At 44.6% G+C, this 23509-nt stretch overlaps 2 protein-coding genes across 2 annotated transcripts; one reads left to right on the top strand and one right to left on the bottom strand.

Annotated features, from left to right (window-relative positions):
- Window positions 1-5690: 5690 nt before the first annotated feature.
- On the bottom strand, window positions 5691-10478 carry LOC309326528 (C-type lectin BpLec-like). Its single transcript, XM_081835356.1, has 5 exons — window positions 10403-10478; window positions 9374-9465; window positions 8461-8601; window positions 7135-7249; window positions 5691-5916 (listed from the first exon to the last, which is right to left on the bottom strand). The coding sequence occupies exons 1-5, from the start codon at window positions 10467-10469 to the stop codon at window positions 5849-5851; spliced, it is 483 nt and encodes a 160-aa protein (XP_081691482.1). The 5' UTR covers window positions 10470-10478; the 3' UTR covers window positions 5691-5848.
- Window positions 10479-16480: 6002 nt separating this feature from the next.
- LOC309326517 (C-type lectin-like) lies at window positions 16481-22563 on the top strand (the record flags this gene model as incomplete). The annotated part of the gene is made up of 5 exons (XM_081835337.1): window positions 16481-16547; window positions 18170-18261; window positions 19207-19347; window positions 20694-20808; window positions 22070-22563. 5 exons carry the CDS (start codon window positions 16481-16483, stop codon window positions 22135-22137), a joined length of 483 nt encoding a protein of 160 aa, XP_081691463.1. The 3' UTR covers window positions 22138-22563.
- Window positions 22564-23509: the final 946 nt, after the last annotated feature.

Genomic DNA, 23509 nt, shown 5'->3' with positions numbered 1-23509 from the left:
TCCCTGCCATTGGCCACCTGAGGCAAATGCCTCACTCTGCTCAATGATAGGGCCAGCCCTGACATCCACCCTGATGAGTTCTGAGTTGTATACATGGTATATATGTCCAGTTTAGGACCAAACATGATTTGATCACAGCAGTGCCATGGGTAGAACTGTAATTGCCACGAAAAGGTAATAAAGAAGACCTGCTTGCACTTTTCTTCCTAAAGCCAAGTTTGTCAGGTCTCCAAAGGTGTAGGGAGACAATCCTGAATGATCAGGGGTGGACTGGGGTGGGGTCAAAAGAACTGTGGCGGAACATTTAAGAAGTGTGAAAGCTTTTGAATGTACAGTCAGACTTCGGGTTACAGATGTTTCAGGTTGCTTTTTTGGGGTTACAGACCCACCGAAACCCGGAAGTACTGGAACAGGTTACTTCCAGGTTTTGGGGGTCGCATGTGTGCAGAAGCACTAAATCGCACTTTGCACATGTGCAGAAGCGCCAAATCGCAACCTGCGTGTGCACAGACTGTGGGTTGCAAACACTGCAGGTTGTGAACAGATCACGTTCGCAACCCGAGCATCCACTGTACTTATAATTATTACCTTACATTTAATATACCGTATTTTTCGCTCTATAAGACACACCAGACCACAAGACGCACCTAGGTTTTGGAGGAGGAAAACAAGAAAAAAAAAAATCTGAATCTCAGAAGCCAGAACACCAAGAGGGATCGCTGCGCAGTGAAAGCAGCAATCCCTCTTGCTGTTCTGGCTTCTGGGATAGCTGCGCAGCCTGCATTCGCTCCATAAGATGCATACACATTTCCCCTTACTTTTTAGGAGGGAAAAAGTGAGTCTTATAGAGCAAAAAATACGGTACTTTCTAATGTCAACTATATCGGGAAATGATGGGAAGTCTATATTTATTTTACTTCAGTTTGTTATTGTTTTGTTTTATTTTATGTACCATTATATGATTTTAGCTTAGCTGATATTTAAGTGGAATTAGAGGGTCAAATTAACATTCTAAGTTAAACTAATTTAAGAAGAGAGAGAGAGAGAGAGAGAGAGAGAGAGAGAGAGATGATATAGTATGTATGTGTATGTGTGAAGTCAAATCTGTAATGACATTAATGAATTTCAATAAAGAACTTTTTCATTAAAAAAAGAGAAGTGTGAAAGCTAGGTTTTGATTTTCACATTAGTTTGGGAAGTACAGGTGAAGTCTGTTCATACTAGGATTTATAGAGGTTGAATTCCTTGAGAATCTCTACCAAATTTGCTTCTACCTTCCTTATATTGGAGGGTCTGGGCCTGGAAAGAAAAGGGAAATGGCTTTTACTCCCATGTTGGAGGATTTAGAAATGGGAAGGTACAGGCAACAGGAAGCTTTATAGAAAACAAACAGTGCTTAGGTTGGGCCCTGTGGCTGTCATATATAATTGCACCCTGATCATCACTAAAACCCTGGTATGTAGGCTCATGTGAGACTGGTCCATGATCACTTAAGGGTTTTTATGGCTGAGAATAGCTCTAAGTTATGGTTTATTCCACAGACCAAGAGCTATCTCACACATGAGGAATCATGCCACAGCTTGCTTCTCCAAAGCTTGATTTGTTTTCCAGATGCTCTTGCCTTTGGGGTGTAGCACTGAAACAAACCATGGTTAAGCGAGACTGGTGTGTTTGGACATAACACCAAAACATAGTTAAAACAAGCTGTGGTTTGTAAGCCGACAGCTAACCATGGCTTCACATCGTGCTTTGTTGACAGAAAACGAACCACAGATCGTCTGTTGGACAGGGTTCGCTGATTCAAACAAATCACAATCAAACTAAATAAACCATGGCTTAGTGTTATGTACACTAGTTTATCATAGAGTTTAGCTCTGAAAGTACACATGGCTCAGAATATAAAATACTCTTTAGAAAAATGTTTGGCATGTCTGCCCCTTACAAATCCAATAAAAAGATAAGATGTGGAAACTCTGTAACCTGTATGCTACAAATCAACAAGCAAAAGTATGTCCTCACTCACCCAAGTCTTCATTCCCAAGATGGTTGTCCTCAACAGATGGCTGCCTCTGCTGTGTCCTGCTCAGGCTGTCTCATTCTCAGCAGCTTTTATCCAGACCTGGTTGGAATCTGGCTGAAACCTGGAGCAGAAAGGTTAAGGCAGCACATGATGGACGAGTTTGCTTATTGCACAAGTTAAGCCAGGGGCTATTTTAAAAGATTTTTTTTTTAAGCAAGCTCAGTCAATGGGATGTTGTTGTATTTGGGGGGGGGGGTATAATGCTTCTTTATATTTAAAACTGAGATTGATTCAATCAAGATTGCTATGGTGTGAGAAATCACAGAATTGTAGAGTTGGAAGGAACCCCAAGGGTTATCCAATCCAACCCCCTGCAATGAAGGAATCACAACTAAAGAATCTCTGAGTAAAAGATCATCAATGAAAATAGACTCTCTACGACCTTGTGGATGGGAAGAGACTTACACTGCAAGCCTGGAAGACTAAACATCCCATTACTGTTAATATCAGCTGCCAATGACAACTTATAGAATACAAAAAAGCAAACAATCTATTCCTCTTGTTATTTGCTTTTAAAAGCAGCCCTTCAAATTAAATCTGCGATGCAATGCAAAAATGTTGCTTGAATTTCACACAGATCAAAATCCAGATGATTTCACTTCACTGCTTGACAGAAACACTCTGTAAAGTGTTGATGTAACCCACCAGCAATGTCATGCAGCACTCCCTGATTGGACGGAAATTCCTCTTAGTGTTGACATAACCAAGACAAATTGGCATCGTGCACAACAATCCCCCAACAGCTCCCCAGTCCCTAAAAATAGCCTTCAACCTGAGTGCCCCCTTGGCCTAAGGCCCAAACAACTGGGGATTGTGGTTTGAACAGGTCGACGTGAGCAGCTGAGAGTTATACTCACGGAAACTTTCAACATGACCTGCTTAAACTGCCCTGCACATGCTGAAATATACAGGACAAGTACTGAGACTGAAGCCGTAGCAGAGGAAGAGATCCAGTCAGCCTGGGTATCCTATGCCACTGGGCTAAATACCACAGCCTCAAGCCCTCTGACCCCCGCCCCTTCAGGTTATCTTCTCCATCAGAGAGAAATGAGCTCAAAAACACTGAAGGAAGTAGTGTGTGCTAAAATTGTCTTCCCTTTTTCTGCTGAGTTCTCAGCATCTTCACAAATATGCACAGGGGGCCCTTCCTGGTGTCAGTTTTTATCGTGCATTCATGAGGACCTGTGCTCGTGATGGTATTGGGCTGGTTGTAAGGTATCCTGTTTCTAAGACTGTTCGGACTTGCAAAACTTTCGAGGCAAACATACCATTACGGGCAACCTCCCCGAATCTCCAAGCGATGAGAGACTCCAGGAGTACCTGAGCTTTTCCCAGGGTTCAGCTTCCTTTTGGAAAGATGGTCAGCACAGACAAGGGAGTCTTTCAGATATATGGTTTTATTTAAGCATATATACAACCTGAGCATAGGATGGAGGGGCTCCCACTATTAACACCCCCATAGGTATTGCTTGTGGGTGCCTGGGCTCCCAGGGCCACCCTGGAGATGGTGCCCCCTGGTGTTCTGTCAGACGGGAAGCAAATGTGAGCTATGGACCCAGGGCCGTCTTTAGCAGATGCGGCGCCAGGGTGCAAATATCCGCCCAGCACCCCCAAATTACCACAGAAAGTGGGGGGTCCGAAGCTGCGCACTGCCAGACATGGGAGGGCGCAACTCCCCCCCCCCCATGCCGCTGTGGGAGAGCAATCTACTTGGGAGGAGAGTGATCCCTGCGGAGGCTTGGGAGGGAAGCTGCACGCCCACCAGCCATATAGTTGGCGGGGCACAGCTGGCGGGCATGCAGGGAAAGGGGAGGCCGCCAGCAAAGTCACACAGCTCCCCCACTCACTGGGGCGCCCCTGAGAGACCAGCACCTTGGCACAATGCACCACTAAGCCCTATGGAAAAGACGTGTCTGTATAGACCCCTGAAGAGTCCAGACTGGTTTTTGATTGTGGGTTTATTCTACAAGCTGCACTGCATTCACACAGCACTTTATTTCACTTCCCTAGCTGTTAATTTCTCCTAGCTGTGTGTATCTGAAGAAGTGTGCATGCACACGAAAGCTCATACCAAGAACTGACTTAGTTGGTCTTTAAGGTGCTACTGGAAGGAATTTGTTTTGTTTTGACTATGGCAGACCAACACGGCTACCTATCTGTAACTGTTAATTTCTCCATTATACTTGAGCATTTACACAATGCAAATAACACTTCTGGAAAACTAATGGAATGTAGCTCATGTTTAGCACTCATTTCCATGTTAGTTTGGCTCCAGAAAAAAAATCTACTTGCAGCTCCTTTAATATGAGGAAATCATACGAGAACATTACTTGTGAGATACATACAAATGAAAGGATATTAGAGAATCTCGGGGACCACCAGCTGCAAATCAGGGCAGGATGCCTGTACATTCAAAGCAGCAGCAGGGACTAGGGCCAGATATGTCCCTTTAGGTGTTGGTCATCAGGGGATGGCTTTCCCCCCTTGCTTTGTGTGCACACCCCATTCCACCCCTAGGAGCCTTCAGAAGGGAGCTGTTGCCAGAAGAACAACTGAGGGGGAGAGAAACTGGCTGCCATCAGGGGATGGTTGGTTTCACCAGTTTGACCCCATCCACCAACCCCAGGAGATTTGAAAAAAGAGTAGCTTAATGGACAATTTGTACTGACCTATTAGTAAGCTGTATGCTTTAGTTAAATGTTTAGCTATGTTGGGCTTTCTTTTCTTCATGTTATGTTGCAGTTTCTGGTATTGTTAGTCTAATACTGTACAGTGGTACCTCTGGTTACGAACACTTCAGGTTATGAGCTCCGCTAATCCAGAAATAAGCTGCTCCTAGATGCGAACTTTGCCCCAGGATGCAACCAGAAATCACGCACCAGAGGCATGTGCGCAGTGGGAAGCCCCATTAGTGAAAGCCCACCTCAGGATAAGAATGGTTTCAGCTTAAGAACGGACCTTCGGAATGAATTTAGTTCATAACCAGAGGTACCACTGTATTTAGACTTTGGTTTTTCTGTGAACTGCTTTGAGCAGAGATTTACTTGTGGATATATAAATAAATTGACACTAGACCTCTCCACCTGTCCCTCAAGACTCTCCCGAGGCCACACCCCTCACCACCATGTTCTATGACCTTTTAAAGTCCTTTATGGTATGGAAGGAATGTGTCCTTGAACTCTTGCTTGTCCAAGTCAAGGTTAAAGGTGTGAGTGGCTGAATGTACAAGCATCTGACTCTTACATAGCTGGGATGTAGTCTACCAGACAAAGATAAGAATCGGCGCCCATTTGTACCTCTGGCACCATCCACAAGGGGCCTGTGGCCCCAGAAAGGTTTCTTCTGTGGCCCTTGGATCAAAAAAGGTTTCCCACCCTTGGTTGAAAAGCTATAGCAAATCTGGAATTTCATGCAGAGTTCGGAGACATACCTACTGAAACTCTGCCTTCTGTACAAAGGTGAATGAATGGTCAAGAAGAGCCTCTGCTGCCCTCCTTTCTACCCAGCAGCCTAAGGAGACTGAAATCGTTCTACAATAACAGAAACATGCCAAGATATTTATGCATAAGGTAGATAGTTTATTAAGACTGCACTGTGCTGTGGCCATTAATGAAAGGCAGGAGAAGAGAGAGGCCCACACAAGATAATTCTTCTGAGACGCGTGTTTTGAATGGAGGTGGTTGGAGGGTGTGTTGAATGGCAGATCTCTCTCGCTGCTGTTGAACCAGGCACATCCCAGCAAGCCCAAAGGGGAAACTCCAGTCTTCTCTAGAGTTCGTGCTTGCAGATGTAGGCATTGCGTTTCTTGCACTGAGCATCGTTCCACTGCTTAAAGTCTAGAATGCAAAAAAGAAAAGACAAGGCAGGTGTTACTTCATCTTTCTGGCGCAGATAGGTCAGTGGCTTGTAGAATATTGCCAGCCACCTAGAAATTTTGGCTTTCCATGATTGAAAAGTAATGCTTCTAGTCCTCATACTTGTAAAAGGATTTTTAGGGGGGCATGATAGAAAGAATTCTAGGGTTCAAAACAAAGGAAACTAGTACCCCCCCAAAAAAAATCCAAACTAGTTCTGCTTTCTGAATTATTAAAAAAAAAGTGTGGGCTGGTCCATTAGGGCAAATGGGGCACCGCCCCACTATCTTTGTTCTGGCCTCAGCCAGCTCCCAGATGTGGCTTCTTACTTGCAACCAGTCCAGAGGGTAGCTGTGGCTGTCAGCTGCATCCTCCTTAGTCTGCCCTTGTGAAATATACTCGGAGTCAAGAGTGGATTTCATGCTCTTTATTCAGCTCATAGTGGTGAGGAGGAATGGAAGTTCCCCCAGAATGTCTGCTTTATATACATTATTTACACAATGGGCCCCACATGATTGGCTAATTCCGGGATTCACCTGTAGGCCAATCAGGTTGTGGATTCACTTCCACCTGGAGCTGGATTGGGTGGCTCCTGGGGACCAATCAGACTGCTGCATTCTGAATCCTATTGTTCTAGGACCAATCAGACTGCTGCCTTTTGGATCCTATTCAACTCAGTACATAATACTTTGCATAACTCAACAGGGATTGTGGGGGGACTAGAATTAGTTGGCTCTTCCTGACACTGGCTCAGTCTACTGTGCGCCTTCCTGCCTTCCACCCTGCCAGTCCCAGTGGATGGACTAGCTACCACTGCTTAAAATCCTTTTCATTTCAGGACAATTAACTAGGGATGGCAGGATCTGTCAATTTCAGTTTTCTTGGTTTCTCATTTTTCCACTTTTAAGTTCACTTCCCTGTATTTCCATGCCTAAATTCAGTTTGCCATACTGTGCAGTGAATTATTGTCAAAACCGTTATGAAAATTCACCAGTGAATTTCTCCTACCAAACCCATTTTTGATATGCAGTTTTGACTGATGTACTGTAGACGTTTTTGCCATTGCTTGGTCTGGTGGGTCAAGAATACAACATGTGAACCTGGTTCAAAACTGTGGCTGTCAGACTTTTCCAGCTCGCTAAGAACCACACTGGCCACACATCCTTGTCCTTTTCCAGACCCTGAGAATGGATTGCTAACCCGTGGATCGACGTAGCTCCACACACTGTTCAGCATTGCGGTAGTTGTCTGGCTGGTTTATCATCCAGGACTTGTAGTTGTAGGTGGATTCATCAGCCCACCTCCATTTCCGGGTCTGCAGAAAAGAGACAGAACAGATCACGTGACACGGGCAATGAAGGGCCCAGAAAGAAGGAAGATACTGTTGGGATGACACCAATGCAAGATTAACTGGATAGGTTGGCCAATGGGGAGCTGTTATCAGCTGTGATGAAGACACCCATAGAAAACAATGGAGAAGCAACATGTGGGAGAGTTGTGAGATAAGGAAGGGATGCCATTACTAAGGAGCTGTGCTGGCTCCTGGTCTGGGTGAACCCTTGGGCAAAGCCACATCCATCACAGACCCCTCTCCTCCTCACCACTATTCCCATCCACTGCCACTTGCCACCTGCTTGTTTTGCCAAGCAGAAAGCCAATGGGCAAGCAGGCAGTGACATTTACTGCTCCTCTTCCTCAACCACCAATATTGCCTGGGTTAGAGTGAGAGGCAGGTGAACAAGCAAGTTGCAGTTATGAAAAGGAAGGACAGGCTTAGGAAGCTTTTATGGATGGGCCACTCCCACTTGGATATGGGCCCTTGGTGGATGCCCAACTGTATCAGGCCTTGTCACCGGCCATGCATATATATATATGCAATTAAATTTTTTGTTATACAACTTAGAATACTCATTTAAACATCCTTAAAATATCAATGACTTCCCCCCTTCTCTTTCCATGGTTCATTTTGCATATCATAAATCCCTGTATATTTTACATAAACTAAACCATTCAGTATTCCATTATTACATCCACCAAAACTTATTTACACTGTTGAATTTTATCTTAATGCTACCAACGTTTTCAAGTGTACACAGTTCCCCATCCCATATATTCAATAAACATTTTCCAATCTTCTTTAAATGAATGTTCTTCTTGTTCTCTTATTGTACTGTACATGTTAAGTCTGCAAGCTGCACATAATCCATCAGCTTAAGTTGTCATTCTTCTTTAGCTGGGACCTCACTCGTTTTCCATTTTTGGGCTAACAAAACATGGGCCGCAGTATTAGCATACATAAATAACCTTTTCTGACACCTGTGAATTCAGTCTGAGTTATCCCCAACAGAAAGGACTCTGGTTTTTCGGGGGAAAGTATTTAAAAAAAAAAAATTCAATTAATTATTTCCCAATACTCTTTTACAGGTCCACCACATATGAAAGAATGTTCCCTCAACCTCATTGCATCACCAGCCATGCTGTGTAGCTGCTACTCGGTGACGATAGCTAGGAATGGAGCAAGCTTACCTGACGGACATCGTGGAGCCCGATCCAGACGTCGCTTATTTCTTGCTGGTAAGTGGAGATGTGCTCGGCCACCAAGAGTGTCTCTGCCCTTGTGAGAACAGAGGCGAGGTGGGCCCCACGGCCATAGCTCTGGCACTCAATCTAAACATGGAGAAGGAAAGAGTGGTGGTTTCTTCCCCAGTTATCATATCCCATCAACAGGATTAGTCAGATGTGGCTCACCCAATGGGGGAGAGCCACTCAAGTAGCTTCCTGGCAGGTAAGGGTCTGAGAGTTGTTAGGAGACCTCTATTTCCCTCATAGAACAAGAATTGCCAGAGGTGGTCTTCTTGGCAAAATTGACCTGAAAGCTCAGGAACCAAGAAGACCAAAACTTTAACAGAGTGGGGGGGAATTATAATTTATCTGGGAAACCACTGTAAGCAGATGAAAATATTAGCAGGATTCCAATAACACTTGTAATGTAGCAAATACTATGGAGACAATGGAGTGATATAAAATACGGACTACTGAATAACAGGCAGTTGAAAGGGTTGACAAGGGGAAGGTGGGAAGCCCAGAGATTCGAAGGAATCTATAAATATGGATGTGGGTAGTTGTATTGTTATATTCGTATACTAATAAAATCAAATAAAAATTATTTCCACACAAAAAAAGAATAACCAGATATGGATTGACTGATAAACCATTCTGAAAATTACATATCTGTGGTGGGAATAGAGTATCCTAACAACGCAAACTATGCTTGCCATGAATATTTGGTGAACCCATGGCTATTTCAAAGTATAGAGCAGACAGGGCCTAAATTTCTTCCTCATCCCTTGTTCCAGCCAAACTCCTGAAATGGGAACTGGGAAGCTGACTTATACAGCTTATATATATCACATCTGGGTGGCTGAGAAACACTTCTTACCTCAGCCTCGTGCCAGCTCAACTTATTGTCAAAATATGCATAGCAGTTGCCCTGGTTTTGCAGCCACTCCCTGGCACAGGTGTCGGCCTCAGCTGCATGGAGACAAGGGGGTAGAAAGGAAAGAAGCACAAAATAGTCAGCAGATATTCCAAAGCATTTTTGCTTTAAAGCAGTAGAGGCTGGTCCATTAGGGCACTGCCCTCCCAACCTCAGTCTGCCCTTCGCCAGCCCCCACCTGCCTGCCCTCTTACACCCAGTCCAGTAGGTGGCGCTGGCAGACAGCTTCCTCCTCCCTGGTCTCAGAGTTGCCCCTTGTAGAGCTCAGCAGGAAGGAGGATGGAGGCAAAACTAGCATCCCTTGTCTCTGCCTCTCATTGGCTCTGGATGTACCATTACCTCTGACTCCACCTCCCTTCTGCCAATCCCAATAAGCAGCAGCCACCACAGTATTAAAGAAAGAAAAGCCGGCTTGAGCTACGCCACAGGTGGCATAGACAGGTTGCCTCTGAACATATGATCAGTGCACCTGTTTGAGATCAGTCCCTAGCTCACAAGCTCTTTCGCTTCTGGCTTTCCCCAAAAATGTTCTTTTTCAACCACCTAATTCCGGGCTGGGAGGGAAGCTTTAAGTGACTAGGATTGTTAAAGAATTGGAGCCTGAAAACTTTGCTCATCTACTGCAAATAGAGACGAGGGAGAAATTCAACCAGGTTTGCATTTAAAAGCGAATCCACCCGATTAACATTTTCTCAACCAACGTGCAAACCAAAATTCAGTCATCCTTTGAAATTTGCATTCTTCTGAATTTTTCAGTGCAGTTCTGCAGTTGAGTAACATGTATCAAAAATGCATATACTGGGGTAAAGTACAGTACATTTGTCTGAAATTCTGCTCAATTGTGACTAAGGTTTCTGATATCTTTCTGAAAGACTGAATTGGCCAACTAAAGGCATTTGAAGAAAGTTGCTTTTCACCCAAGTCCACTTCTTAACTGGTCATATAATATCAGTATTTGCAAAGGAAACTCACCTCCCAGGAAAGGGTTGGAGACCAGGATGCCCAGAAGGCATAGGCTGAAATACGTGAAGAGTCCCATCTTCTGGTTGACCTTTGAGATGGGAGGAAGTAGAGATGGGAGGAAGAAGAGTATGTTCAAAAGGTGCATTTAGTGAATACTATACTATACTATACTATACTATACTATACTATACTATACTATACTAATTTCTAAGTTCATCAATGCTTTCCTTACTGGCTGGGACATAAAAAAATCATTTGAGACTTCCTGCCACGTTTCCCATAAGTCATAGAGCTGGAAGGGACCTCCAAGGTCATCTAATTGAACACCTTGCAGAGGCATAAGATCCACTACAACATCATCCCTGGTGGGTGGTTATCCAGCCTTTGGTCAAAAACCTATAGCCAAGGAGATCTCGCCCACCACCTTCTGAGACAGAAGTCCTCACCGAAGAGTCCACCACCATATCTCAGAGATTTTGAAAACATTTTGCTCTACACTCTGCAGGAACTCACTCACAAAGACTTATGGATCACCTCCCCAGAACTTACCTTGTGATGCTGTTCTCCTAGGTAGACAAGTGTGGTTGTCAGCTGAGCCAGGTGCCTCTCTGATGGTCTCACCTAGTCTGGGCAGCTGTTATATAGACCCCAGACAGAGGTGGTGCAATACCAAGATGAGCAAGATGCTGCAAGGAAATCCTGGTCCAATGCCTTCAGTTTTGCATAATTTAAGGCCAAATCAGTGGAATGTCATTTGTTTCACTAGCCTTGAGCATTGCAGAAAGGGCATCAACCTCTCCTTCATTTTGATGGGGAAAAGCATATTGAAGGGGGGGAGAGAATTTTGAATCTATTTCCTTCTGAAGAGGAAGAGGAACCATATTCTTAATCAACCATCAAAACACTTGTTCGCAGTCCTTATTGCCTATGCCCCTACCCACCACTGCCATGTGGCCCTTAGAAGGTTACCTGGAAAGAAATGTGGCTCACGTTTTGCTACTATGTTATACCAGCCCCCGAGGCAAGTTTGCTCCAGAAAGGCCACGCAAAGGGATCAGGATCTGGCCTCCCACAGGATTGTACAAGGGTCCCTGATTATAAAATCATAGAAAACGGGAGATGCCTAGCTGCTCTAGCAACATATCTCTATTTCCTCACATCCAGAAATGCAAGAAGGGCTTTCACTCTAGCTAGAAGCTCAGCCTTGCCCTCACCGGTTCTGGAAGGCTCTTATAGAAGAGTCTCGTATGCACAGAGACTTTACACCTGCCCATTAGGAAGCCCCGAACATATATTTTTTAGAGATTCTTTTTATGTTGAGATCCATAGAGACACCATTGATCCTTTGCTGAAAGGCTCGCCGATCTTTCAGTCTAAACTTAATTCTCTCCTCTTAGGCAAAGATCACAAGACGACCTGGCTGGTAGCCAGATTCTGCGCCCAGATTTGTAGGCACAGATCATCCTCTAGAATAAAATAGCTTACAGTGGTACCCCGGGTTAAGTACTTAATTCATTCCGGAGGTCCGTACTTAACCTGAAACTGTTCTTAACCTGAAGCACCACTTTAGCTAATGGGGCCTCCCGCTGCCGCCGTGCCACCACGGCGCAATTTCTGTTCTCATCCTGAAGCAAAGTTATTAACCTCAAGCACTATTTCTGGGTTATCGGAGTCTGTAACCTGAAGCGTATGTAACCCGAGGTACGACTAGGGAAATGCTGAAGTCGCCCTTTTGGGTGCCTCAGGGTCGATTTTTTTATGGTGGCCCAAATCTCTGTTGTACGGGGTATGTATATATCTCAATTTTAACTCATGAGCTATTGCTGCAATCTGCTCCGATTGTATATTTTATCTTTATGAACGCTGTTTTTATTGTGTTACGTGAGCTGGTCTTTGACTGTAATAAATTGTCTATCTATCTTGCCTCCCTTACGGGGCGGTTGTGTACACTCTAATAATATAATTAATGGTTCTGCAGCCAGGTGGCACCATTCTTCTGTTGACATTAAGCAGCTCTGACCCAATACGCTGCCTGGAGGAGCAGATGATACAAGAGACACGTGTGCATGTCCTTGAGCTCTTCCTAAGAAGAGCAGCATCAAGGAATCATCGCTACAAGTGCCTGATGTGTGACATTTAAAACATTAAGTGCGTAGTTACAATGACCTAATGCTCTTCAAATCCTGTTCAGGTAAACACAGCTTTCAGATGCCATCTTAGAAAGCGGAAATATCACCATGTCCTCCTGTCCCCCTTTTTTTTTTCAGGACAGCCCCTGTTTTCTGGCTCCTTTCTAAATCACTGCCCATATTTTGTCCCTATTTTGCTGTTTTTTTCTGGCAGCAGAGGGGAAAGGTAGAGAACCTCTTAAGAAAATCTCCTAGCTCCACCTTCTGACCGTCTAAGTTTTATCCAAACCATGCTCTGCTGTAGCCTTGGAAAAAAATGAAATACAAATAAAAATCTTGATATTTCACAACTAAAACCTTTCATCTTAAACATATTGTTTAATTGGGATAGATAAAAAGAAAGGTTTTGGTTGTGAAATATCAATATTTTTACTGGTATTTCAATTTTTCAAAAAGATTTGTTAGAAAATAAAGTTAAAGGGACGCGGATGGCACTGTGGGTTAAAACAAAGCCTAGGATTTGCTGATCAGAAGGTCAGCAGTTCGAATTCCCGTGACGGGGTGAGCTCCCGTTGCTCGGTCTCTGCTCCTGCCAACCTAGAAGTTCGAAAGCAAGTCAAAGTGCAAGTACATAAATAGGTACTGCTCCGGCAGGAAGGTAAACGGTGTTTCCGTGTGCTGCTCTGGTTCTGGTTCTGGCTTAGTCCTGCTGGCCACATGACACGGAAGGTGTACGCCGGCTTCCTCAGCCTATAGAGTGAGATGAGCGCCACAACCCCAGAGTCGGTCACAACTGGACCTAATGGTCAGGGGTCCCTTTACCTTTACCTTTAAGGTTAAAGTACTATCTAAAATGTAAAGCTTGCTTTTAGAGTGGCACACAAAAGATGAAAAGGTCAAGTCGGTAATGATACACTGGGCAAAGGACTTGGGACATAATATCCAGATGGCAGATTGGGAAAGGTTTTGGAAATCAGATTTGAAATTTACGGCATGTTGTACATTGAAAGAAAATTATATAAAAATGATGTATCGGTGGTATTTGACTCCTACAAAGCTAGCAAAAAATGTATAAGACAAATTCAAATATCTGCTGGAAATGTAAAGAAAAAGAAGGTACCTTTTATCATATGTGGTGGACTTGTAAGGTAATAAAAGCTTTCTGGGATATGGTATATAATGAAATGAAAAGATGCTTAAAATAATCTTTGTTAAGAAACCAAAAGCATTTTTATTAGGAATTACAGGTACCGACATACCAAAGGAGCAGAAGATACTCTTTATGTATGGAACAACAGCCACCCAGATATTATTAGCCCAGAGCTGGAAAGAAGACAAAGTCCCTACCAGAGAGAAATGGCAAACCAAACTGATGGACTATACAGTGGTGCCTCGCAAGACGAAATTAATCCATTCCGCGAGTCTCTTCATCTAGCGGTTTTTTCGTTTTACGAAGCAAGCCCATTGACGGCTTAGCGGATTAGCACTATTAGCGCTTTTAGCGGCTTTTAGCAGCTTTTAGTGGCTTAGCGGATAAGCAGATAAGCGGCTTAGCGGCTTAGAAAAAGGGGGGGGAGGAAAAAAACCCCGCAGGAACTCGCAAGACATTTTCGTCTTGCAAAGCAAGCCCATAGGAAATTTGTTTTGCGAAGCACCTCCAAAATGGAAAACCCTTTCGTCTAGCGGGTTTTCCGTCTTGCGAGGCATTCGTCTTGCGGGGCACCACTGTACCAAGAAGGCAAAGCTGATCGGAAAACTCAGAAACCAAGAGGATAAAAACTATAAAAGAATGGGGAAAAATTATAAGTTACTTAGGAGATCATTGTAAGCAGATGGAAACAAGAGCAGGATTTTGATTCACTTGTAGAGGAAAAAACACTATGGACAATAAGGTTTGATATAAAAATTGGAGTAGGGATGAATATGCAGTTGTAGATGTTTAAAATAAAATTCCATGGAGGGGATGGGAGGAAGTCTCAAGATTCGGAGAATCTCCTTATACAGATATATTTTTACTAGTTTGTGTTTATTTGTACTCTGTATTGGTAAAACCAATAAAAATGATATTAAAAAAGAAATACAAATAATAATGAGGAGCTGTCACAAAAAGTAAGGAGACCAGCCCCCTTCTGCTTACCCCCACCCCAGTCTTTTGTTGCGAATTGGGGGCAACATATACCCTTTAAAAACTTTCGCTAACATGCAAGTGCATGGCATAGAAGATGTTACCTTCCCTTCCCAAAGGCACATGAGGTTACCACTTTGCTGAATCTAAGCAGGTCTCAGTTCGGACAGTGAGTGGATGGGTGACCACCTAAAAATCACATGCAATGCACATTGGGTTCCATGGCAGAATAAAGTCAGAGGAGCAATGTAAATAAATAAATTTGCAATTGAATGCTGGTCAGTGCATAGTCTGTAGGTCCATAATGCAGCCACCTTGCTTGTTGAAGTAGTCTGGGTGTGGTCCCTGCAGAGATGGAATAAATACCTGCAAAAATTGCTGTATGCTACCTTGAGTTCCCTTGAGAAAATGTGAGCAATAAATGAATTGAATATCAAACTGGGGTGAAGGGAGAGAGAGAGAACACTTCAGATTGAAAAATAACATGTCAGGCTACAGAACAGACTAATTTCTTTTCCCTTGATGTGAAGACCTTCTACATGCAACATGCAGGGATTTTATTTTATTATTATCACTTTCATGGAAGACGGACCAGTCAGCTACCTGGGATGTAAAGCTTAAGAAAAGGTTTTCATGGTTGATATTGAATGTTCTTTCCCCATCCAATTTGGGTACAGATTGAAAAGGCCAGACATTTTTCAATACACATTGCCCCATCTAAAAAAATAATAATTAAATGCACAATGTCCTTTCTGCAGTGCTGATGAACAGCGATAAAAGCCGCTTTCCACAAGTTCAGTCTTCAGTTATGCAAAACTGGATACTCTGGGCCAGGACTTCCTCAAAGCAATTATCTCACCTTGGTATTACACCATCTCTGCCAATGGCCTATATAACAGCTGTCGAGGAAAGGTGAGACCATCAGAGAGAAACCCGGCTCAGCTTTGACCACATCTGTCTACGCAGGGAAACAGCAACACAAGGTGAGTGGCTGGGGAGATGATCCCCAAGTCTTGATGAAAGGGTCCCTGCAGGCAGCAGATCAAGGGTACAGATGTGCTTACAGCCTAGGACCCTCGTACCTACGGGACCGTCTCTCCCGGTATGCCCCACAGAGGACCTTAAGGTCCATAAATAGTAACACCCTAGAGGTCCCGGGCCCTAAGGAAGTCAGAATAACCTCAACCAGAGCCAGGGCCTTCTCAACACTGGCTCCGGCCTGGTGGAACGCTCTGTCTCATGAGACCAGGGCCCTGCAGGATCTGATTTCTTTCCGCAGGGCCTGCAAGACAGAGTTGTTCCGCCTGGCCTTTGGCTTGGAATCAACTTGATTCCCTTTCCCTCTTTCCTTTTCCCTTTCTCCTTCTGTGATGGAACTCCTATTTGATTTCAATCAATACCTGGTGTTAGCCGCCCTGAGCTGGGGAGGGCTGGGTATAAATAAATAAATTACTACTACTACTACTACTACTACCTTTGAAGGGTTGTTGATGCATAGAGAAAGTCATTCAGGGGAAACATCTGGTGGCAGTCAAAAGCTGGAGTCAAAAGTGGGTGGGGGTTGCAGCATTCCCCATCTCTTTCTCTGCCACCCCAGCTCTCCCTCCTCTTCCTACTCAGCTTTGTGGGTAAAATGTGATCAAACCTGGGCCACAGGATTCCCACCGCAGATCTAGACTATGGGGAACTTTCAAAGACTTTGAGATGAGATGATGGGTTCATGGAGGAGGTTCTTGCAGGAAGTTGTAGCAGCAAGGGCTGTAGCTCAGCGTTAGTTGCATATAGAAGGTTTCAAACTTACTGTTGTTTCCACTCTCAAAGGTCAACCAGAAGATGGGACTCTTCACCTACTTCAGCCTTTGCCTCCTGGGCATCCTGGTCGCAAATCCTTTCCTGGGAGGTGAGTTCCCCTTAACAAATACTGACATTGCATGACCAGTTAAGAAACGGACTTGACTGAATACCTATCACCAGAACTTTTTAGTCTTTCCAAAAGATATTGGAGATAAGGCTAACCCAAAATCTCCATCAGGCTCATTCAGTCCTTAACATTAGTGGGTCTCTTTGATTTAGTTGGTGTTGTTGGACTATAATGTTCTTTAGTCCTGAGTGCTGACCACACTTGGTGGGGCTGATGGGAGTCAGGAGTCCAATGATGTGGAGGACACCAGGTTGGGGTAGGCTAGAAAGTGTTGGACTAGGGCTGGGGAAACCCAGTTTCAAATCCTCATGCAGCCATTAAGCTCAGCCTTGGGATGGACACTATCTCTCAACCTAACCTGCCTTGCATGATCCTTGTGTAGTTGAGAGAGGCATGTCAAGCTCCTGAGAGGACTGGTGGTATATCAGCAAAAGTCAAGTGAGATGCAATATCAAAGTTCAGGGGCTGTCAAGCAAAAACGTTTAGGGTGTAAAACAGAGCCAATAAGGGGTGTGGCCTGTGAGAGGGGGTGTGGCCTAGGGAGAGTTCCAAGGACCAGATAGAGAAGCTTGGAGGGGCATTTTTGGCCCCAGGCCTGATATTCCCCTACCCCTGGAATACCCTTCCATAAACAGTTCTGTGGAGCAAGTCTATGCCACCTGTCATCTAGGGATGAGGTAGGGTTTTCTTCCTTACAGGGAACATTCTCCCCTAACTTCCAGGGTGGATTTGATTTAAATCAAATCGATTTAAATCATGATTTAAATCACTAGTCAGTAAGACTTGATTTAAATCTTTCTTTTTTACAGAAAGACTCATTCTTGCTGGTATAATCTTAATATTGACAAGCAGATGAAGGTTTCATTTTTGGAATAATAAATTTTCAGAGTAGTTTTTACAGTTGTATCAAAAATTACTGATTAGGTTATACTATTAGAAATACATAGACAGATAATTATGAAATTATTGTGAGGCTTAATAATTAACTGTTTATATTTGGACAACCTTTCTGCTGTACTTTATTGGAAGGAGAAAAATACTCATTTCCTTAATAACAAGTTAAGCAATTTATTTAACTAAAACAATAACATTATAGCATATGTATATATGCTATGTGTATGTGTATGTGTATGTGTATGTGTATGTGTATGTGTATGTGTATGTGAATCCGGTCTTGGGTGTTTGGTTTTCGTTGTTGTGTATACTGTGTATATACGGACAATGACAATAAATTTATCTAATCTAATCTAAGATCTAATCTAATCTAATATGTATCCATGTTTGTTAACTGAGGTGGTTAAACAATTTTTTAAAAAGGTAGACTAAGTTTTAGCACACATGAAAACCTTAAAACAAATCCTTATTTACTGATGAATAGCCTTTGGAGTATAATGTAACTTAAATAGAAAACTATCTTTAGAAAGATTTTTCCACCAAAAGCATTTTGTTTTAAAAATCCAATTTAAATTTTAAAAAACCGATTTAAATTTTAAAAATTCATTTTTTTATTTTAAAAACCATTGATTTTCATCCACCCTGCTAACTTCTAAGCAATCTATCTGCCCAACACCAACACCGTTTCTGCCTCTCTCTCCATGCAGCTGAGGCTGACACCTGCGCCAGGGAGTGGCTGCAAAACCAGGGCAACTGCTATGCATACTTTGATGCCAAACTGACGTGGCAGGAGGCTGAGGTAAGGAGCATTTGACACCCAACCAGTTACATCCCTACAATTTTGAAAGCAAAATTTGAGAATGATTGAAACTTGTACAAAGCAGAACTCATGATTTGGAAAGTTTTGCTCCTGCACCAATCCAGCTGGTTAGATATGATCAGAGGGGGAGTTTTCTTTTCTCCTTCTCTCACCTCAAAATGAGTACTGACCTGAATTTCTCTCCCATCTCTACCTGCTACTATAAAAACATTGAATATTACAAGCTGATAAGTAACAATTTACCTTAAAACTCACCATCAAGACTTGTGCTTCTTAGACGTATCCCTCAAATTAGAGGGTGGGTGTTAAGTGACTTTAAAAAAACCCCCACAAAATTTAAATTCCAGTGTGGGTGGATTCATAGCTGTCAACTTACAGATTTGAAAATAAGGGATCAGCAGCCAAAATAAGGGATTTTGCTTAGCTTATGAGTTCCACCGGCCCTTTCCCACCCGAGAGGGAGGGAGAGAGACTCTCGCCCACACCGCCCGCGAGCCTGGCATGAAGCGGTTGCGGCGCTGCCGCGGCCGCTGAAGCACTGCCCTTCTGCGTCCCTCCCCATCCCCTCCTCTTCCTCCTCCCTCAGGCCGCCACCTCCGGATTCCCCTGGCAGCGCGGCAGAAGCCTCACCCGTCTTTCGCAATGCGCCCCGAGGGGGGAAAGAGAGAGACGGAGACACGGCAGCTCGTGTGCACTCTCTCTCTCGCTCTCTCGAGGCGGAGGACCCCCAGCTGCTGCTTCCCTCCCGAGCCGGGCAAGCATGAAACCTGGGAAATTTAAGGGACATCATCAATCCGGGACAGCAGCGGGACACAGCGCTGGGAGTTTCCCGCCAAATAAGGGACGGTTGACAGCTGCACCAGCCCTGCTGATATGGTAGGACAAGATAGGATATTACATCTCTCTTTTCTTCTCTATCCTCAGATTGAGTGCCAGAGCTATGGCCGTGGAGCCCATCTTGCCTCTGTCCTCACCAAAGCAGAGACACTCCTGGTGGCTGAGCACATCTCCACTTACCAGCAAGAAATAAGCGACGTCTGGATTGGGCTCCACGATGTCCGTCAGGTGAGCTTCTCCCATGTGCTCCATTCCTGGTCCATGTCAGCCCTGAGTGGGGATTCCTTAGCATTGCTACTCCAATTTTATTCCAATATCCTCCCAGGCAGAATCCCAAATTGGACAAATTCCTGGAGGATAAGGCTTTTGACGGCCATCCTCTGCCTCCAGTCTGGGGTAGTAATTCTTCTGAATGCCAGATGCCGGAAACTTCAGGACGGTGTGTGCTGTTGCCCTCAGGTCCTGCTAATAATAACAATAACAATAACAATAACAATAACAATAACAATAACAATAACAATAACAATAACAATAACAATAACAATAACAATAACAATAACAATAACAATAACAATAACAATTTATTATTTATACCCCACCCATCTGACTGGGTTTCCCAAGCCACTCTGAGCAGCTTCCAACTGAATATTAAAAACAATACAACATCAGACATTAAAAACCTCCCTAAACAGGGCCGCCTTCAGATGTCTTTTAAAAGTAAAATAGTTGTTCATTGTCTTGACATCTTCTGGGAGGGCATTCCACAGGGCAGGCACCACTACCAAGAAGGCCCACTGCCTGGTTCCCCGTAACTTGGCTTCTCGCAGCAAAGGAACCACTAGAAGGCCCTCGGTGCTGGACCTCAGTGTATGGGCTGGATGATGGGGGTGGAGATGCTCCTTCAGGTATACAGGACCGAGGCCATTTGGGGCTTTAAAGGGCAGCACCAACACTTTGAATTGTGATCAGAAACATACTGGGAGCCAATGAAGATCTTTCAGGACCGGTGTTATATGGTCTCGGCAGCCACTCCCAGTCACCAGTCTAGCTGCCTCATTCTGGATTAATTGCTTGCAGGGGTCCCTCAGGCATCTGGTTGGCCGCTGTAAGAACTGGATGCCAGGCTACAATAGGCCATTGGTCTGATCCAGCAGGCTCGTCTTACATTCAAATACACCATTTTGTTATTTTCCACAGGAGTCCTTCTCTTCTCCTCCATCGTAGCTTGCATTAGCTGCCCGCTGGCCAGAACTCTCCAGCTCAGCCTTTGTGCTGGGCTCCTCCCACTTCCTTTAACCACATGATCTGTTCCGTCTCTTTCATGCAGATCAAGTAGAATGGCGCTCCATTCCTGTTTGACGGAGCAGTGGCTCCATGGCAATCCCGTTCCACTCTTACCTAAACAATCTCCCAAATTTATTCCCTCATGCTGCTGCTTCTCCACTGTTTTCCACGAGAGTCCTCCTCTGCTGCTAACAGATCCCCATGGGGAAAACTCTCCAGCAAGTTGGCTTCATCCAGTTTCTCTACCTGGCCCCTTCCATCACATGATGTGTTCTGTCTCTTTTCTGCAGACCAGGAAATGGAGGTGGGCTGACGAATCCACCTACAACTACAAGGCCTGGATGAACCACCAGCCAGACAACTACCGCAAAGCCGAGTACTGTGTGGAGCTGAGACGAACCACAGGTAAGCAAGTCATTCTCAGTGTCTGAGAAACGACAAGGGCATTTTAGGACAAGGATAGGAAAACTCAGTCAAGGTCTGAGAAACGACAAGGGCATTTTAGGACAAGGATAGGAAAACTCAAGGATAGGAAATCTGGGGGGCCAAATATGCCACTTTTCTGGCCCTTGGAATTCTTCCCAGCCATATCCTCTCTCCCCTGGCCATGACTACCCTCCCTGACTCTGCTCCATGCCCTTGCTTTGTGTTTGTGCCTGGCTGGACTGTGTCCTTGAACTCTGGCTTGTCTGGATAGAGCAGGCAGAGGGAGGTGAGTGTGTGTGTGTGTGTGTGTGTGTGTGTGTGTGTAGAAACCAGCTTATTGGACAAGGGTAAAATTAACATTCACTGCTCCACCCACTTTTGCCTCTGGCCCCGCCCATCAATGGCAGGTGGCTCTCAGGAAATTGTCCAGATAGATATGCAACCCTCAGGCTGGAAAAGGTCCACCAATCCTGATTTAGGGACACAATGGCTGGCCAGGTTCTGAATATATCATGAGATGGAGAGCTAGAGCTGATCTATGCAATTTAGTTGCCTGTGAATACCATAGCTTGCAGCTGTATACACACTATACCTTTAAGCCAGATTTGAAACACATTCTTTCCCTCACATAATTCTGAGCACTGTAGTTTCCCCCTCACAGAGTTACAGTTCCTTGCACCCTTAACAAACTATAGTTCCAAAAATTCTTCAGGGGGATGTGCTTTGAATGCGCCGTGTGAGCACAGAGTCTACAAATAACACCCAGACCACAGAGAGGGCATGCTCTCCTTTTTTTCCCAAAGTCAGGGTGGCCAGCATGACACCCTTCAGATGTGCACTTACAACTCCCATCTGCTCTGGTCCACATGGCTAGGGGTCAGGGATGATGAGTGTCATTGTACAAAAAAATCCCGAGGTCACAAGGTTAGCTACCCTTCTCCTAGAGTGCTCTTGAGCACAATTATCTAGCCTCAGATGTGGAAAACTCTCGGGGAAGAAATATACAGATCAGAAAACAAACTGAAACTTTACTCCTTCGTTTTATTTGCCTTCACACGTTTGAACATTAGAATCAGTTCTATTTGCTTTCCCCCTTAAAAATATTAATCGTGGGAACTTGAAGCTCACGTGAAACCTGAGATTTAATTGGAAGTTGGCAACATCCTGCAGGTCTCTTCAGTTCAAGCTACAGAACCGCCAAACCAAAGGGCTAACTTGAGCCTTATCTTCTGCCTCCTAGACTTTAAACAGTGGAACGATGCCCCCTGCAGGAAACTCAACGCCTACATCTGCAAGCATGAACTGTAGGGAAGACTGTATCGCCCGACTGCGCCTGCCGGGATGGAACTGGACCCGGCCACAAGAGATTGGCTGGCTTGGTGGATGTGTCTCTCTGATGCCATTACTCTCCCTCCTTCCCCAAAGCCAAAGACCAGCTCCTCCTGTTCATCCTGTTTCCAGTGCCATCTCTGAGGAGCTGCTTCTATTCTCTGCCTCTTTCCCTTACACTTTTCGTGTATGTGAGTGTACAATATCTCTGCAGGTACAGTGTGATGTTAATAAACTCTTTCTTGTGCATCTCTATTTCCTGGCATGCTCCTTTAATTCTAGATGGCTCTCAGTCCGCTCAGCCTCTAGGATGGCCACATGGGGGAAAGAGGTCAATAGGAACACACTCTCCGCTCCTTTGTGCATTTGAGAGAATTTGGAGAGGTTACTGCAGCTTCCTTCTCTCTTGCACAGGATGATACAACTTTAGTCACAATCGTGCCATCAGCTGTTGGCCATGCTGGCTGAGTCCAGCACCTTTTGTGGGGGCACTTCATTGGGCTACACGATGCTAGAATTTCCTTCTTTTTAACTGTTAAAGCAGGGGCAAGGAATCAGCGGGACTCCAGATTGTGTTGGACTCCAACTTCCATCATCCCTGATTGTAGGTCATACTGGCTGATGGGAGCTGGAGTCCAGCAGCATCTGAAGAGCCTAATTTCCCCTCGCCCCTCCTCCCTGGATAGCAACTCCCACAACAGGCCACACTATCACACAAAGTTAGATATACAATTGCAAAGTACTATGTGCAAAAGCACTCTGCCAAAAAACCAAAAACCAATGAGCCTTGTGCTTTTCCAACCCTACATGCTTGCATAGCCAAAGCAGGCACAGAAGACACCTGGCAACTTCCCAGGACGAAAGGATGTACAGTATTTCCTTTTGAATTCCACCACCACCACGCCAAATTTGTACCTATACATATAAGCTGTTGTTGCTGTTGTTTAGTCATGTCCGACTCTTCGTGACCCCATGGACCAGAGCACGCCAGGCACTCCTGTCTTCCACTGCCTCCCGCAGTTTTGTCAGACTCATGCTGGTAGATTCGAGAACACTGTCCAACCATCTCGTCCTCTGTCATCCCCTTCTCCTTGTGCCCTCCATCTTTCCCAACATCAGGGTCTTTTCCAGGGAGTCTTCTCTTCTCATGAGGTGGCCAAAGTATTGGAGCCTCAGCTTCAGGATCTGTCCTTCCAGTGAGCACTCAGGGCTGATTTCCATAAGAATGGATAGGTTTGATCTTCTTGCAGTCTATGGGACTCTCAAGAGTCTCCTCCAGCACCATAATTCAAAAGGATGAATTCTTCGGTGATCAGCCTTCTTTATGGTCCAGCTCTCACTTCCATACATC

This window comes from Podarcis erhardii, assembly GCF_964252035.2.
Source record: "Podarcis erhardii genome assembly, chromosome: 13".
Taxonomy (NCBI): Eukaryota; Metazoa; Chordata; class Lepidosauria; order Squamata; family Lacertidae; genus Podarcis; species Podarcis erhardii.
This window is presented reverse-complemented; position numbering and strand designations above follow the sequence as displayed.